General features: G+C 38.3%; 1 protein-coding gene across 2 annotated transcripts in view; it reads left to right on the forward strand.

The window, feature by feature from the left end:
- CTNND2 (catenin delta 2) overlaps nt 1-17,810 on the forward strand; it is a 428,710-nt gene that overhangs the window by 400,777 nt on the left and 10,123 nt on the right. For both annotated transcript variants that reach the window (XM_050709047.1, XM_035552796.2), the window contains 2 exons: nt 12,134-12,260; nt 16,455-16,586. In XM_050709047.1, coding sequence (XP_050565004.1) covers nt 12,134-12,260; nt 16,455-16,586 — 259 coding nt within the window. The remainder of the gene's footprint in view (nt 1-12,133; nt 12,261-16,454; nt 16,587-17,810) is intronic.

A 17,810-nucleotide genomic window follows, 5' to 3' on the forward strand; every position in this document is an offset into this window, starting at 1 on the left:
AGTTACTGTTACCTTTGACAATATATGAAATACCCCCTGTTCCTTACTTTGTAGGTAAAGAGTACTGTGACTAGGACAAAGCTCAGCATTAGCTGAATAACAAAAGGGAAGCATATTCTAGCCTAGTTCTGTGCTGAATTCTACTTCTAGCCTTTACATCTGTACAAAGAGGGTAAAAAATCTTTCAGAATCCAAAATGCTAACAGTATTACATATATGGTGATGACAACACATGATGGAGTATCAAAACTTGTATTCTATTTCAGTCTTTAGAGGGAGATATTTTCAAATGTCTTATGCTTCTGAATTCCATCACATTTACTGTGTAATAGACTTCATTTATTTTTATAATTTTGTATTTGTTAAATTCTCTGTGATATTCCTCTCAAATGTTTGTTTCCAATCCAGTATCATGTACCATTCCTTTAGTCATGTTTCACTTATTTCAGTATTTGTTTCTTTGTAAAACATTCTATGTTTACTCCTGTATTTTAAATGTTAGCAATGAGATACAGTCTATACTCAATTGAAGATTCAATACTGATGATACTATTTTCATGAAAACCATCCTGTGTAGCTAAAGCCAAACTTTGCCTGTCCTTACATTATTTTGGTAGAGGCTCTTTTACTGAATGGTATTCAGAAAAATCAAATGTGATTACTAAGATCAGTTAAAGCAAAGTTAATCATCCCAGTCCTTGCAAATACACATATATCTGTGCGATTACATATCTGATATGTGCCGGTAAATATCTGTATGTGCATATATCTGTGTACTTGAACGTGTGTATGTAAAATGTACTCACAACACAGCATGGTCTTAGAAGATGCTGCCTTTAAGCATGATGTCTGAACAGAGAGACTGGGAATTCCTAAAAGAATAAACCTTGATGGTTTGAGCTGTGAACTTAGAAAATACCTGCAGCTATGCTTGACTGTGGCTTTTCCCAGGAGAGCCTTAAAGGCACGTTAGTGGTTTTTAACATTAGCATTGTAACAAGCAGTAATTCAAAAAGCAGATTCAGAAGTGGCTCTACTAAATTATCAGTAGGAAGTGTGTAGAAGCTGACAGCATTCTCATCCCAAACCTGCTGGTCTCAAGAGGTGCTAAACAATAAGGAAAGAATCAAAGTTTTTCCAAACCATTCACCAGATTGAACCATACACGTATGTGATGCCAAAGCATTCTCAGCACTGATAGTGTATCTCTTGGTGAGCTCTAGTTGACTTTTGCAGGAACCACTAGGTATTTTTCGCTTGAAAACCCAATTCCATTTTTAGATGACTAAGTATAGATTTTAAAGACAGAAATTTAAACTTATGGTTGTGTAAAGTCTGTCTCTAAGGTACTCCACCTTTTGAACTTCACTGAAGTAAAGAACATTTAAAATGCAACCCAGGAGTCAGTATGTTTGACTTAGAGCCTTCTTTCTGAAGGGAATTATATAACTGAAGTTTCTTAAATATCCATAAGGTAAGAGGGTCTGAAGAGGTATGCAGAAGTGGAAGGTCACATCTACAGAATTTTTCCCCTCAAAAGCAGAGTTTCTCAGAATAAGACTAGGTTTTAATACTTGAATACAAAGCAAGAAAATTGTATGCATATCCTTTTGGACTGGGAACATCCCCACTCCACTTAAATAGTGTATTAAAATTTTAAATATAGATTTAAATAACACCAGTTAGTGGCAAACAAAACTTAGCTCAGTTCAGATGTTCAATACTGGAAAGTCCTTTTATCTGTAGATAAAAACATTGTCTCGTAATGATAGATGCTAGGGTAAACCATTTTCATTCATGTCAATCTTTATCCCAAAAATTCACTCAAGAAACACTTCTACCTTTCACAGTTAAATATCATCCTTAATTTACTTAATTTTGTCAATTTTTGCATATCTAGGTTCAGACACAGATAAAAGCACATGCATGCAATTATGGACAATAAATTCAGTTTTTCCCAGCAAACTTGAACCAATACATCAGAGGGCTGCTTATAGTTTTGCAAAGGAATCAAATCAGCAGAGCTTTTCCTAATAATGAAATATGCAAGCACAAGAGAGGGGATGGAAATTAAATTGCATTCATTATTATGGTTCTCAAAGCGTAATTTATTTTCATAGGTAAACAGTCAATCTGTGATGGTATGACACATAGCACTGGTCATCTTTTGCTGGTGCTCCTGTGTGATGCTGTACTTATGCTATCAAAATCCTAGTTCTTACGGGTTCTGTAAGGGATTAAAAGTGTTTGTTTATTGTGGCTAGAACATGTAAATTCAGTCAGAGTTTGATGAAATATTAAGCTCAGAGTTTGATGAAATATTAAGCTGGTAGGTCAATATCCTATTCTCAATTCTCGTATTTTCCACCTGACCTACTAATGGGTGGTGAAAAAATAGCTGGAAGTCCTTCCTATTTGTTTCCTCTTACCTTCCTAAAACAGCTAACAGAATACCAAAATGGCCTAAACATGTCTGCCATTTCAGACTCTGAGTAAGAACCCTTGTATTTTGAAAGGAGTCTCTTTTCTAGTACCCGTGCTTTGTTCTGAGCTGTTTTACTTCATTTACTAGACAATATAGTTCATCTCGATAAAAGAGCTGTAGCTTCTTCTTTCTTAAGGAGAAATGAAAAGTCTCACTGACAGTTTCTAAATGGTTTTTATTACTTGCAGTTTTACAAAGTGCTTATAAAGTTGTGTTTCCTCCAAAGAGCTACAGGCTTTGGTGCAATAGTATATTCCAGTTTGATGTAACAGTACTAAAGGTCTTATTTACTGAACTGAAAACTCTTAGTGGTATTTCAGTAAAAAAGAGTATGCATTTCTCTTTCTTAATGTCTGTGTATGTTTGTTAACTGCATGTTTGAAGATGAATGTCCTTAAAACTCATGCAGCTTAGTAACAATCACTCAGATCTCTAATCTCTAATTTAAGTGTATTTTTGCAAGATCTTTTGAATGGAAACCAAGGACAGCAGGGTGTGATTTTTTCAGGTAGTGATTTTTTCTGAAGGGGCACCGATTCCGTGTTTGTCAGACAGCTACACACTTGAACAAAGTGATCCCCGGTGCTGCTCCTAAGGGGGCACAAAACCCTAAGGGGTCTTGGTCACAATCATTGTCAGTAATCCTACCATTTTCATAAGAACCAGCTGTGCAAGTTTTTGTTCTGATAATGATTTTATCATGGTTTGTGTTCACAGGTATAACAGAAAAGTTGTATTTGGTTGATTTATGATTTGATACATACAAAATAAGTAAGGTGTGTTGGATGGTTTTTTGGTTGGATTGTCCCTGGCAAGAGCCAGAGATTGCATTTATAGGGCATAAATATGCTAAGAGAGCTTAACATTACTGGGATTAAAATAACAAAACAAGTCAAAAATTATTGTAAACACTTTCTTGCACGAAGTTTTCTTTGTGCGTACAAGATAGAAGCAAAACCAGTTATTTGTGATTTTTATAATTTAAATTGTAGCTTACGTACCCAATGCAGGGCAAAATAGAAAAGGAGCAGAAGTTCTAGCTGAAGGGCCAGATACTGCATCATTTCCTGTGAAATAGATTTGAATAATTTTATTTCTGTATAAGAGGCAAAGTGATACTTTGAAAAATGAATTTATTTTATTTTATTGCAGTGTTTTGAAAGGTTTATTATTGGGCTGCATATAACTTCAGCAAAATGAATAATGAACTCTGCTATGTCTGAAATCTTGTCCTTGATGCTTTGCCTCACGTACAATTCCCTTTTCTTACAGCTATTTTATTCATCAGATTAGGTCTTGTCATCTTTGCAACTCAGACAACAGGAAATCAATAATTAATTATGGATAGGTAAAGCAATGCCTCAGTGACTTCCTGAACCCCCCCAGAGCTGCGCTGTATAAAACAACCAGGGATAGTTATCTAGCTGTTTTTCACTTGGCTAGATTTGGCAAGCAATTAACATATCTCTCCTTTATTGTGTGTCTCTCCACTGCTAAAATCAAGGGATGAGATCTAACGTTATGGTAGATGTGATTAGAAGATGATAATGCTACCAAAAAACATTTGGGGAAAAAAAACCAAACTGGACAAGGCTATCTGAGGTACTTTGAAAGGAAAAATGGGTGGTGCTCTCAAAAGTACCTCAGGCTTTGCGATGACAACTGAAAATGGAGGAGAGAAAATGTAGTAGATGAGTTTGGTGTGGAAGGCTGACAGTCGGAGAAAAATGGCTCTGCTCGCAGGGTCGCTGAGGTGGCAGCTGGGGGGTTTGTGTCTCGTGTAGCAAAGTGGGTCTAACTGCTGATTGTGAAAGTGGCACTTTAAAGACCCCACAGAAAACTTAATAATCCTCATTCAGTGCCAGGCAGCTCTGTTGTGGTAAATGATTGTCTGACTGGGAGCTTTTTTAGCCTCATGCTGCCCTGAATGGATATTCCTCTTACAACTTTATAAGAAATTGAAGTTTCTCTGTGTCTGCAATGCAGATGTGGTCATTTATAAGTAAAATACATTTGTACATTTAAATTCGGAGTAAAAAGGAGAGAAATCCTGAGGTCGAGCCCACTGCATATGGTAAGAGGGGACTGATGTGGTGTGCATCCTGAGCACAGCCGCGCAGACCTGGCCAGGGAGTCCCTCAGTGGGGAGGCACCAAGGGCTGAGAGCTGCTGGGAGGAGTGGCTGTCATGGTGGCAGCTCTGCCACCCAGCTGGCTTGCTCCTTCCCCTCCCTTCCTCTTCACCTTCACTCAAGGGATTGCACTGCTCCTGTGGTGCCCTCAGCAGGATCCCTGCCCTCTCCCTTCAGTTACACTGGGACAAGGGAGGTATGAAAGGCCTTCATCCCAAGTTTGTGCAGCTTCAGGTGTCCTCCTCCCAGCATAACATCTTGTCAGCAAGTACATAGCACCATCATCAAAAGGCATGGAAAGCAAACTGTATTTTCCTTTGACCACTTCCACCTTCTTACAACTGCATGGTTCAAGTGGTTGTACTGTGAGCAACTTTATCCAAATGATTATAATATTTTTAAACCCCCCAAACCTGTGTAATATCTCTGTTTTAAGTAACTTTCTGGCTTTCATAAGCTGTGGAAATAAGACTATATACACAAATACTAAAACCTTCAAATTAATGTAAGCTTGGACGATCCATGTCTTCATTTCATGTATCTGTGGATTTTGAGGGCCTGGCTCATAACTATTTGGGAGAGGAGAGAAAACAGGAGAACTAGAGTCAGCATTCCTATGTCTTTTGAAGTTAGTGAAATTACTCCAGATTTCCACCTGCAGACTTAATGCAGAATCAGTTTGAAGGATTTAACTCAGACGCACACAACTAGTGTGTAAACTGGGACAATGCCAGGATCTTACAGGCACAATCTCTACACCTCTATTCAACAACATATCTTGAGTTCCCACTTCAGAAGTAAAAGACGAAACCCTGGGAGTATAAATATCAACTTTCTCTTTATAAGTCTTCGTAACTTAGTTGATGGCATTTAAAAAAAAATCAGAGAAATAGATTAATTCAGAATACATCATGAAGCAGATCGATGGCCAGGAATTCCCTGCTGTTTTTGAGTTTTCCCTAAAAAAAAAAAAAAAAAAAAAAATTGAATCTAGAAAGGACAATCTTCTCAAGAATTGTGTATTGATATTACGAATTGGCATTGTAAATTTAAACCCAAAAATTGAAGAATGCCTTTATTTTTTAACATATATGGTCTATCTAGAACTAGTTGTTCTGTTCATTTTTTTTCAGGAGTGTGTCCAGCATCACTGAGGTTTTTAATTCTGTTGAAATCCCTCTTTCAAAGTAAACACACTTCAAATACAAAGGCAGGGGCCTTTTTAGAGAACAGCCATCTCTCCTGTCCTTCAGCAGCCGACATTTCCTTGCCAGCCACTTCACTGGCACACACAGAGCAGCCCTGCTAGGGAACTGAATATTCGTGCGTGTTCAGGGAGGGTGGCTTGGGTCTGCTGGAATGGTGCTGGTGGGGAGAGAGAAGCCAGACTTGCTGTCTCAGCAGCAATACTGATGGAGCAGCCTCCTGAGGAGCCCTGGGAAATGTATTTGTTCTTCTTTCTGCCTCCTCTGTTGGAACAAAATAAAGTAATCCCAGGCCGTAAAGCCTAATGATAAATTTGATGGTTGCTAAACATTTAAACTATGATATGTCAAAAATCCCCTTCAGGAGCTTAGTTAGATACATGTGTGGATCACCCCAGCCTTGTTATCATTTCCCGTTTCTCACTGCAGTCAAGTGATGCACATAACTTTCATATGTCAAAGTACATAGATAATTTGATACAGTTCTAATTTCTGTTATGTCTTATTAGTGTCGTGACAACACATTCCAGTGAAAAATTGCCCAAACCTGTGTAAGTCTGATGCGCCTTGACTTAGTTCACATCAGATTTATCTTTTACTGTAGACAGTGTCATACTGGAGCACACCAGTCAGAAAGTTTCATGTAACCTGACAGCAGGGCCTGAGCTCATGAAAAAGGCAACACCAGCAACTCCTGCAGCAATTTCTGGCTGAGTTTCAAAGCAAGTACATCCAATGCTATGTACTTTCTTACAGGCACCTTGCCTTATTGCACTATCATCCACTTGTGGTGGGTTTGGTTACTGTTTCCTGCAAGTGGTTGCCTATTAAAATTTTACATTTCTACAGCTTTTTACCACAAGCAATTATTAGTACAATTAATATACTGGAACCAGTAAAATGCTGGCTTACAGGTAGGAAGGAGGACAAATCAAGTCTAGTCCTGTATGCTCTAAGTCATTGGGCTGTTAAATCAAACATGAGCAGGATCAGGCCTGAGGCAAGAAGTAGCATGGTGGGGAGTTTGCAGACTGAAAGGGGAGAGGGATACATCCTGTGTAGTTTCTTGGGGTTTAGCTGTTTCATTATCAGAGTTGTTGCATCATTTTTGTGTTTTTTCCCTAGTGAGATTTTTTCTGCTTTTGAGGAGTTGCTTTTTCTTCCTGCCAAGGATGTTTGGACTACAGTGGCCAGGAGTCACTCAGGGCAGAAAACGCTCTTCAGAATGGAAAGATATTTCTCTGTTTGCAGCCATAGTAGTTTTTCTATACCACTGGTTACTTTCAAGTCAGTGTCATCATAACAGCCGATCAGCATAATCCACCAGAGGGTAGGGTTTCTTTTATATTTTTTGCATGGCAGTTCGCATCTGAGCTGATGCGGGATTTCTTTCTGAGCAGATGCCACAAGGTCATCCAGGCTGGCCATATCTGTCCCCATCTGTGCCACGTTTTGTCCCTTAGCCACACCATTTTGTCTTACCTCCTCTCACCTCCCGGGTCTGTGAATTCTTCAGGCAGGAGCTCCTTCCCGTTGTGTCACCGTGGTGTCACTTCCAATCAGGGTTTAATTTCATTCAGTCCTCTTGCTGTTACTGTACTACAAACGAGATAAATAGTGTGTATGGTATCACCCACCTCAGGAGGTCATCACCTGAAGTCAAGGACTCTGCTACCACAGAGCTATGGAAATTTGAACACAATTGGAAATTGTGTTCACACAGAAAATTTGAGCACAATATGGAAATTTCAAACAGAATAGAAAACTACTCTCTCTTTTCTCCTACATTTTAAACATGAAAAAGAATAATGGAGAAAACCCAAATTATCTTTTCATAAGATAAAATACCTAGGTAATAATAGGTATTTGGCACAGTAAGCTTAGTCACCCTGACTAAATAATTATTTCATATGGGCCTGAAGAAAACTATTTTCAAAATGACTTTGAGTTGAGCAGGGAGACCAAGGACCTGTTGACTCCTTAAGCCCAGTAAAAGGTGTTCAGGGAGACTACAATATCACACTTGTGTTCTGCAATGATCCAACCTCCACCCCAAATGTAATCCCTGCAGCTTTCCAAAGAGCATGTGATCAGAAACACATCATTGCAGATCGAGCTCTAACACATACCCTTTAACATCTGACTTAATGAAGTGCAATTGAGGGAAAATGCTTATATTCATTATAGCCAAAATATAGAGAAAAGCACAACAGAAGATATTTTGGAAGAGATGACGGGAACACAGGATGATGTTTCTGTGCTGTGGTTGTTCTGTGCCTTCCTGTAGTGTGCAGTTGCTACCTATTAATTAATTGCTGCCAGTTAACAAATGCTATCCATTCTGTAACAGAACTACATTGAATTTCTTTTCAATCTGTCAGGTCCTTTTGTCTCCCTCTTCCTCTCCTAGATCACGTCTGTGGCTGGTAAATTGGCTTCTGAAATGCAGTCTCACACTCTTTGCTGTTGAGTTAGCTTTCGTCTCTGCAGGACACTTATATACTGTACCTTTAAGTACCCAAATCAATTTAATTAAATTTCATTACAGGCACTAGAGCTGAAACAAACTAATGAAAGCAGCCATCATGTCAGGTGGTATTTATCTCGGCATTAAATTGAAAATACTCCCTTTAGGCTCTTTAAAATTAGTTTCAATATTTAACACTAATAGCTTTTGGAATTGTTGATGGGGATAGTTTTAATGAATTTGTTACAAACTGTTTACCTTTCCAAGGAAAGGAACTTTTTTCTTCCAACAGAGGAGAGCTAAAGACAGATCACTTAAAATTATTAAAGTTTTGGAATACTGTGGCATCTGTGAGCTGGCCAAAATGCTCTTGAGAAACACCGTGAAGTTGTTCATACAGTGACAGTAATATACCTTGTTTAGTCAAAAGCAATGCCAAGTCGCAGCTATATTCATGTTAGAGTTCACTCTTGGCCCAACTTGCTGAGTTGATCGTGCTTGCGTACTTGAAAGTTATATAGCACATTTTATTTGAAGACTTTACAACAGGCACTACCCTCAGCGAAGAGAAAAGTTAAGATTTGCAGGGAGAAGAGCGGCAAAAGCAGAGAAAAATGCCATTGCCAGAATCCTAGCTGTAGCTGGATTTCATTCCCTAATGGTGAGATACCTTGCAATGCTCTTGGTGAGGAAGCAATGCTGACAAAGTATCTACTGATACTCCACAAAACCGAACTGGTACCAAACACAGTTCCTCTGGAGTCTGTGGGACCGTGCACATTACAGGGATTTCATCCACTTCCCATCAGAATAGCGGGTCTAGATATTAATGTGAACAATACAGAGAGAGGAGGGAGTAGGGAACGGGAGGAAATTGGGGCTTAGGGGAAGGTTCGGGTTTTTTTTTTTTTTCTGATTTAAAATAGAAAGTATTTAAGATATTCACGTACTAAGTTCACACTGTAAGTTTGTAGAAGTTTATGTCCATTCATTGAGCACAATCGTGCCTCCTATATCCATTTTCTAACTCGTTTGTAGTTGTCACATCTTGTAAAATTCCAGTTTCTAATGTGGACAGGATCTAGAAAATCCAAACTTGCACTCTGGCTTTAATAATTCATAATTCGTAGTGTTACTAAGCATTCAGCTTTTAATGGATAATTAGAAAAAAGATTTATCTGGAAAAGATGGAAGACTGTAACAGGAGCTTTGTACACCTCCTTTCAACAGGGGCTGACTTCTCTGTAAAGAGTTTTTCCTGAATGTCTTGATGGTTCCCTTTGCAAACAATCCCAGAGTCTCACTGAAGCAGCTAAGGCTTTGCTGAGGTACTGGAACAGGTACAAAGTCTCCAGCACACTCCACAGGCTCAGTCCCTTGATCATCTCGATCAAAGGATGCATCAGGGAGTGCTATGCCTCTGCTGTGACCCACATGTCAGGGAGTTATTTGTGGGAAACAAAAGTGCAAAAGGACAGTGTGCATGGCTATGCGTGCATCCAGATCCATGGAGCTGGAAGCATTGCCTCAGCATGGCAGGTATCTCATTCTCTTGCAGGTAGGCGGGAATAAATAGCCTTTTCCTTCCTCATTTATCAGATCTAGAGTCTGGTCCTCTTGTTTTTTTCTGTTTCAGCAAAGGAGTCCGCTTAAAAGAAATAAATGGTTAGAAAAATGTAACACAGTGAATTATAGAGGTCACCTTTCTTAAAAGAACTTCAGACCCCAGAAAATGAGAAAGAGTGGAACCATTTGTCCTCAGCAGGATAAAGGCACGGGCTTCTCGTATTTGTGGCTTCATTTTTATAGTAGAAAAAATACCATGGAAGTTACTGTTTAATGGGAGATGTAAAAATAACACAAAGTATTTTATACAGTCTTGACGCTTGGATAAGATGATTAGATGTAAGCTGTTAGTTATAAGCTATCAGGTTCTTTTTAAAACTCTGTATGTAAGTATTGAGAGGTTTCTAATAATTTCCAGTTTGATTCAGCATTAAGTAGTTAGGGGGTTACAGATGTTTTTGTTAGCGCTCTTGTCCTCCCTCCAGGTTGGAGGACACTGCTTGTGCAAAAGTGGCTTGTTGGAAATGAAAGATCAGAAATAAAAATTTTTGGCTTGAGTGGTATTAAAGATTAGCTGTTTCTTTTTCAAGAATTCTTGCTATCGTATATTGATTAACCAGTTTTCTTCCTCATATTTTCTTACATGACTGTCGTGAAATACAAGATGCAGTTCATTAACATGACTGACCCCCGTGGACATATGCTCACTACCTATTTTAGGGAAAATAAGGACCCCACTACGAAAGCCTTGGCCCAGATTTCACTCCTCCATTTTTTTCTTCTAAACTTATGACTGAGATATACACACGTTTATACAAATGCGTTATGTAAGGAGTACAGACGTTCAGAATTTGTAGTTAGGTGTTGAGTCTGTCTCTCCTAATGTACTTACAACATTTCCCTCTGCATCAAATGTAAGTGCCTTCTTTCTTCCTGCTGTTTTCAAAAGAGAAGCGTGTCACACTCTTGCTGAGTTCTATTTCATAGAAGTTTAGTGGAAAAGAAGCATTGAAGCCATCCCCTATCGCAGCTCGGAGAGCCTGGTGCCTGTGGAGGGCACAAAGCTGGAGAGATGGCTTGGGCCAAGGCAGAGGTGGGAGAGGGTGGGCGTCAGAGCTGGGTGTCAGGAGCAGCCCCTGGTAGGGGGGTGGGAATGTCCTTTTCTTCCCCAAGGCGGAGTTATTTTTCTATACGCAAGAGCAAAATTCCAGCTGTTTTTCTGTCAATATTATATAATGTTTTTGGTTTTTTATCCAGCACAGCATTTCACTGCAACATTTTGTGTAGTGCCATGCCAGGTGCTTGACTCAATTTCCACTGAGCACAACAGAAAGCAGGCGTTTTTAGAAGGATTATATCTTCAGTGTGAGGCTGGGCAAACTCAATTTGTTTTACAGAGTTAGATTTAACATTAAACAGTGATAAAGACAGTTAAAATCTGTAAATACTTTAAGACATCTGAAATATTGTGGTTTACTAAGGGCACTAGCTAAAGTCAATTTATGCTCTCACAATACTTTCAAACTATTTTTAGTTTCCATTTTAAAATGTAAAGTTCATAATTTTGGGGTATGATGTTGTATACAAGAAAAAAATGTGAAACTCCCTTTTTATTTCGAAACCGGCAGTTTCTAACATTTTTATTACTTTGTTTCTTTTCTTAAAATGCATCCCTATTACCACAGTCTTAAATACAAGACATACAATTTCTTTCTGTGCATCTTGGAGAAAAATGCAATGAGGAAAATGAATAGATTCTTTTTCACTCAGTGTGAACAAATAGGCACTTAATGTACTTTACTAGACTGCAGATACCCAAATAGTCACATCAATTTTGATAATCCTGCAGCTTCACCATCTACTTACTCCATTTCCTAATAAGACAGAAATGATTTAAAGCAAAACCTTGTGAAAACAGGCAGTTTCATGACTTGGAATATTTTCAGATCATTTAGAATGTGAAACTAGAGGCAAGGAAAAAGACAGAACTATTAAACAAATAACTTAATACATTGTTCAGTGTTTCCATAATATGAATCTTTCCGAAATATGTTACTTTACAGAACTTCCTGCATTTTAATTTTTCTTCTGGTGTTTCAGTACAGTCAGCAAGTCAAATCCTGCACCAGTAAGACTATTTGCCACTCAGTGGCAGGAAGGAGATAGTAGCCTACTTGTGTATAAGTAGTAAAAAAAAACTAGAGAAAAATACTCTGTACTTAATACCAGGAACTGCATGGCGTATTTGCTGACTGCTGTCACAATGTTTGATGTTGCAGGACGGATGGTCACAGTATCACTTTGTAGCCTCATCTTCAACAATAGAAAGGGATCGGCAAAGACCATACTCTTCATCACGCACGCCCTCCATCTCTCCCGTGCGCATGTCTCCTAACAACCGCTCAGGTAAGTGCAGCCTTCCAGGGTTGAAGGAAAAACAGAAATAATCCATCACTGTCTTTTTTCTCTGTTAAGCAATGTCACTGGCATGCAGATCTGTTAAGAATGGTGAAAGAGCACAAAATGCATTATTTACTCTTATCTGAACTATCCATTCAAAGCAGGAATTATTTTTATTTTTTTGCGTGACACTGTGCAAGTTCTACAGCGGAAAGAATATTACTTTTTCTTATGAATTACTACGCAGTGTTTTCCTGATTGAAATTAGCTGACTAGATCTCAGGGTGATTAAATCTATTGTTAGCATGAGGAAACTGTTACTCTTTTTGCTAGTCATGACAACTGTTGTTTATGACCACTCTGTACACCTGGCAGAAGTTGAAAGATCCACATTATTTTTGTCAGCTTTTATTCTGATTATATGTGAATGTGTGTATGTGTATATAAGTGTACATACACATGCATATGGAAGCTTAATAAAAGATTGACTACAGGTATTCATGTAATATTGATGACATATTTAGACCAGCTATCATTAATTCTGTACAATCCCTGCAAGGAATTAATGTAAGTATGGCAATTTACACCTCCATGTTAATTTATTTTTCTGTTTGGAAATCTGAGCATCTTCATCATCTTATTCTAAGGTAAAACATATCTTGGTTAGATAAAATCATTCTCAGTGAAATTCTTTTCAGGTAAACAGAGTAAAACAATTTTACTACTTGCTCAATCAAATGCTGCCATTCCATAGGTATACTAGGAATTTAGAATTAAAATAGGCCAAGCCAATTATTGCCATCAGCATCATGCAGTAGATACATTTTTAAGAAAATAGTTTTAAGTATCTATTAGCTGTGTCCTAGTCCTGCAGAGCAACCACTGAGGAAATTTGAAGTGGCCAGAAGTACAGCTCAGTGAGAGCTGCTATTGACCATCATTACACAAGTCTGTCTGCAAGGAATTCCTTTTTTTTTTTTTCTTTGCCTTTTTTGTTCAAAATCTCATTTTGACCACCAGTGCAAGGCACTTGAAATGTCTGTCCCTGAGACCTTAGTTCTCTCTCTGGCCAAAACTATCTCCTCACTTCTGTTGCTTATAGAACATACTTCAGAAAAATTTCTTATGAATCTTACTGCTATGAGGAGTCATCAGAAGAATGGCAAAGGACAAACGTAGTGGCTGTTTCTGAAGGAAGAGGCTCCCATGTGATTACAGACCGGTCAGCTCAACTTCATGCTCTAGAAAACTGCTGGAGCAAGTAATCACAATCTGAATACCTCAAAGATAATAGGAACATAAGGTGCTGCTTAGGAGTATCTACTTCTACGTTGTAGTGCAAGTTACTGTCTGTCTGGTAGTACCCATATCAAATCCAAGCATTGATTCAATAGGATTTGTTCTTATAATTCCATCTGAATTTCTTCCACAGCATAGCTGCAAGGCTTTGTGGAAAGGTATAGCCAGTAAATGAAATCTACAGTAATAAGTGAGACTATTTCACATGTGATTTTTATAGGCAAGCTAGGGCAAGCTAGCAAACAGTCCAGAAAACATGGCAACACAAAACAGACTGAAAACCATTCTTAAACAATAGGTGTGACTTTTTGCTAAATGGAAGCGTGCTTTCCTTGGAGGTTTATCTTGAGTCGAGGACTCAATGTTTTTAGTAATGACCCTGGTAATACACAAAGGATGCCAGTTAACTTTGCAGGTGACGTAAATCTAGGAGAGACTCACCTACCCTGGAGGGCATCAATAGAATTCAGAGTTGTCCTGAGACATTGGAGATACTGCCCAAAGGGAAACAAAGATCTGATCCTTTACAAATAAATTGTAAGGGGAATACCTAACTAGGTGGAAGTGCATTAGAAATGATTTAGGGGTTTTTGTCAGTTGCAAACATATATCAGGAGATGGAGAAATAGGGATACAAGGACACGCTGAATGGATTGTAACTGTTTAACTCGAAGAACAGAGACAAGATGAGGGCAGCGAGAAGAGGTACACACCAAGTCTTCAAACATGTAACAGGCAGCTGCAAAGAGGCATGGTATGAACTTTCTCTACTTTCATAGCAGACAAATGAAAATAATGAGTAGCAAGGAGTCAGGTTAGCTAGACATCGAACATTTCCTAATGGTAGGAAAACAAAACGCTGTAATAAACTGCTTGGAGCAGTTACGTGGTCTCTGTCATCAGAGATCTTTAGTTGTAGACAAAAGTCTGTCAAGAATTATTTTGGTATAGTGCATCCTACCTATTTGAAGTAAATGAACCCATAATGTCCCATCCATCCCGAGGACTTGGAGATACAATACTTTATGTAGTGTAGAAAGCTCTGTCTATTTTGTGTACTTTAAGAGGAGAAAGTCTTGATATTACTTTTCGATATGTCGACTACTGGATTTATCTCTGCTTCCAATAAAAGCTCTGGAGGAAGGCAATTTTTGATTTTAATACTTGCCAAAAGGCAGTTGTTCTAAGATGAGAGGCGAGGTATAATTTCTACAGGGAACAGAGAGAGATGGTTTTGTCCTTATCAGTCAGTTGTATTCAAAACACTGGAATACTTTGAAGTGTTACCAGAGTATGTGAAACAAAATGCATCCAAGTGTTAGTTACCTTTTCAAGGTATGCATTCTGTTTTGTCCCCTGTTGGAATCAAGTCCCCATTAGATGATATGGTAACTTAATGTCATGTTTCTTCATGTCTTTGTATTGCTGCCTTTATCATCTTTAGAATTACATCAGTATTGACAAGCAACTTAAAAGCAATCCCCAGTTTTAATGCCTTCATAAGAAAAGCCATCTGTCCCACATTTGCTCTGTAAATTCAGAGGCTAGGGCCAGTAGAACCAATTTGAACAGAATTCAGCATCACTGTGCAAGGAGGGCTTCCCTGCTCCTTAACTAAAAAATTATAACATGGTTTAGAGATGCTGGAAGACATTTCTTATATTTTTATTTTTTATTTTTATTTTTTTTTAGAAATGACATTGCTATTGCTTTGGAGATTATTTTAACATCTTGAATGTCTGGGTGGCAGCTGGGGAAGGTGTAGAAATATGCACCAGCGGTTTAGCTATTTTTCTACCACTATGCCTTTACTAGGCTCTGGGATGCTCACCTTGTACTCCCTCCCCTCCCCTTCCCTCCACAACGGGGAAAGTGCATGGTATCTCCCAACACCTAAATCACTGAAGTCAGTTCACTTGCAATCCATTATTTTTGTCCCTGCTTTTTTCTCCTTTTCCTGTCTAAGCATCACAAGCTGTGAGTCTTTGTGATCAGCGCCACCTTCACATTCTCCAGTGCATGAAAATCACATACAAACCCGGTTCTCCTCCTAGTCACCTGGCACTTCCCTGCTTTTAGCTGTAGCAAGAGTTTCAGTTAGCCTCTTTCTTACTGACTGAGAGTCAGTGTCTTTCTTATTGACCCAGAGTCAATTGTGGAACAATCATATGAGCCAATTTTTTTCCATAACATTCCCCCCCAAACCTCCTTCTTTCAGCTGTCTCAGCTTCTAAACACTTGCAGAGTTTCCCAGCACATGATGAAAGAAATATTGTTTTAATGTCAACTGTTCCTACATAGATAGTTAGTGACAGAAAAATTATTTGACTTACCTTTAAGTGTTAGGGATTCTTCCTACATGTCTTCTATGAAAAAACATCTCTCTTTTCTTCCCATTCCCCTTAGAACTATTTCATGGGCTTGTTTATTTTCAACAGAGAATGGAGGAATCCATTTTATAAGGGCTTTTCTCCTTTTATATTTTTTTTTCTACTCAATTGAAAGTTAAGGGTCTTTTAAACAGAAATGAATTGACCATTTTGAGAAGAAAAGCAGAAGTACGTGTACCGGAAAGTTTTGACACATTAGAGTCTGAAAAGCTAAAAGGGAAAAAAAATAATATTATTATTGTACTTTTTCTTAATGATCACCTTAGATGATGGGTGTAAGTAGAAAAAGGTGAAAATGATATTTGGAGTTAATAAATCGTATTAAAACATTTGTACTGTATTTGAAATAACAGCACGTTTTCCTTTCTTTCATAACATGGAGGTGTTTCTTCAAACAGCTTGACATTAATCTGCTAGCAAATGCATAGTTTACTAAAATGTTTACTTTAGAGTTAAACACTACATTCAGTGATATGTGGTGAGAAAAAATAAATCCATTTTTATGATCTAGCAAGTGCCCCAGCCTCACCTCGGGAAATGATCAGCCTAAAAGAAAGGAAAACAGACTATGAATCAACTGGAACGAACGCCACTTACCATGGAAATAAGGGAGAACACACTTCTAGGAAAGACACCATGACAGGTGAGATTATGCTTACATAGCATACGTAAAAATCAGCTGTGATAGACGGCTGATTTTATAAGGTTGCCTGAGTTTATTGTAATGTTGAAAAGAGTTAACCTGCTTTGGCTGATTCCAAAGTTTTAGCAACCTTGAGAAATACAACTGAAGAAGTACTTGATACTAATGATATTATGCTTTGCAAAAATGATTTGTGAAGACCACAATTCTTTATAACAGAAAAGGCTTTAAAAACACTTGCTCATTTCTTTTTAATTTTGTTTTCTATTCAGAAGGAAGTGGGTAAATCCAGCTTATATTAACTAGTGCTGTTTCTGTAAGCATGACAATGGTTTAGCACTTGTGGTGATCCCTAATGTCTGTCTGTTGCTGGGAATGGCTTTTTGGGACCAGTTAGATGTTTTTACATGTCACTTATTCCTAGGAAATTCAGTAGCAGTTTGGAAAGTCTATCCCCATTGCTTTCATAGCTAGGCTGATTTAAATACAAAAATGTTCTTGGTGTGTGTTACGGCATCTATTGCAGGTTTTAGTGAAGGCCTCTCTATCCTAGTGAGCTCATTAACCTGTTAGCATTTCAGTAATTACAAAATGTTGACTCTTTTGTCTAGTACAGCATCTCTTCTTTAATTCTCTGCAAAATAAGTGTTGATCTCCATCACTGTTGCACAGACTTACATAACCTTTGTTGAGCGTTTTGTTATATTTACTCAGTGCTGAGCATCATGGTGTCTTCTCCACCAAATGTTACCTTGGTGCAAGTAAAAAATTACAGCGAGGAGTCATTCTGCACTTTCTGCCTGTTACCTTTTCCCCTCCCTCTGCGTAGGTTTTGCTCAGAGAATGTCAGAATGGGTTGTCCTAAGCTCACAGGGACACCAGTACTATGCTGATTAGGTGTCAAGCCCTCCATGCTATAGTGTCTGCTTTCAAGACATGATATGACTCATACAGCTTCTTCTGTGCTACGCCCCGTTGCGTAATCAAAATCTAAAGGCCAGCCTTTGAACTTGTGTCAAAATGCAAAACAGAACATTAATTAGCAAGAAAGTAAAAGTCAGAAGAAGAGAAATGACAGTCAAGAACATATGGAAACCACAGAAACGATGAGTGTCTTGAATCGCCTCTGCAGGATACTACTTGGAATTGCAGAAAATTCTGTCAAGGTACTGTATTTAATGTATCTATAACATTTTGGGTGTTTCATAGTTACTACACAAAACA

This window comes from Cygnus atratus, chromosome 2 (genome assembly GCF_013377495.2).
Source record: "Cygnus atratus isolate AKBS03 ecotype Queensland, Australia chromosome 2, CAtr_DNAZoo_HiC_assembly, whole genome shotgun sequence".
Lineage (NCBI taxonomy): Eukaryota > Metazoa > Chordata > Aves > Anseriformes > Anatidae > Cygnus > Cygnus atratus.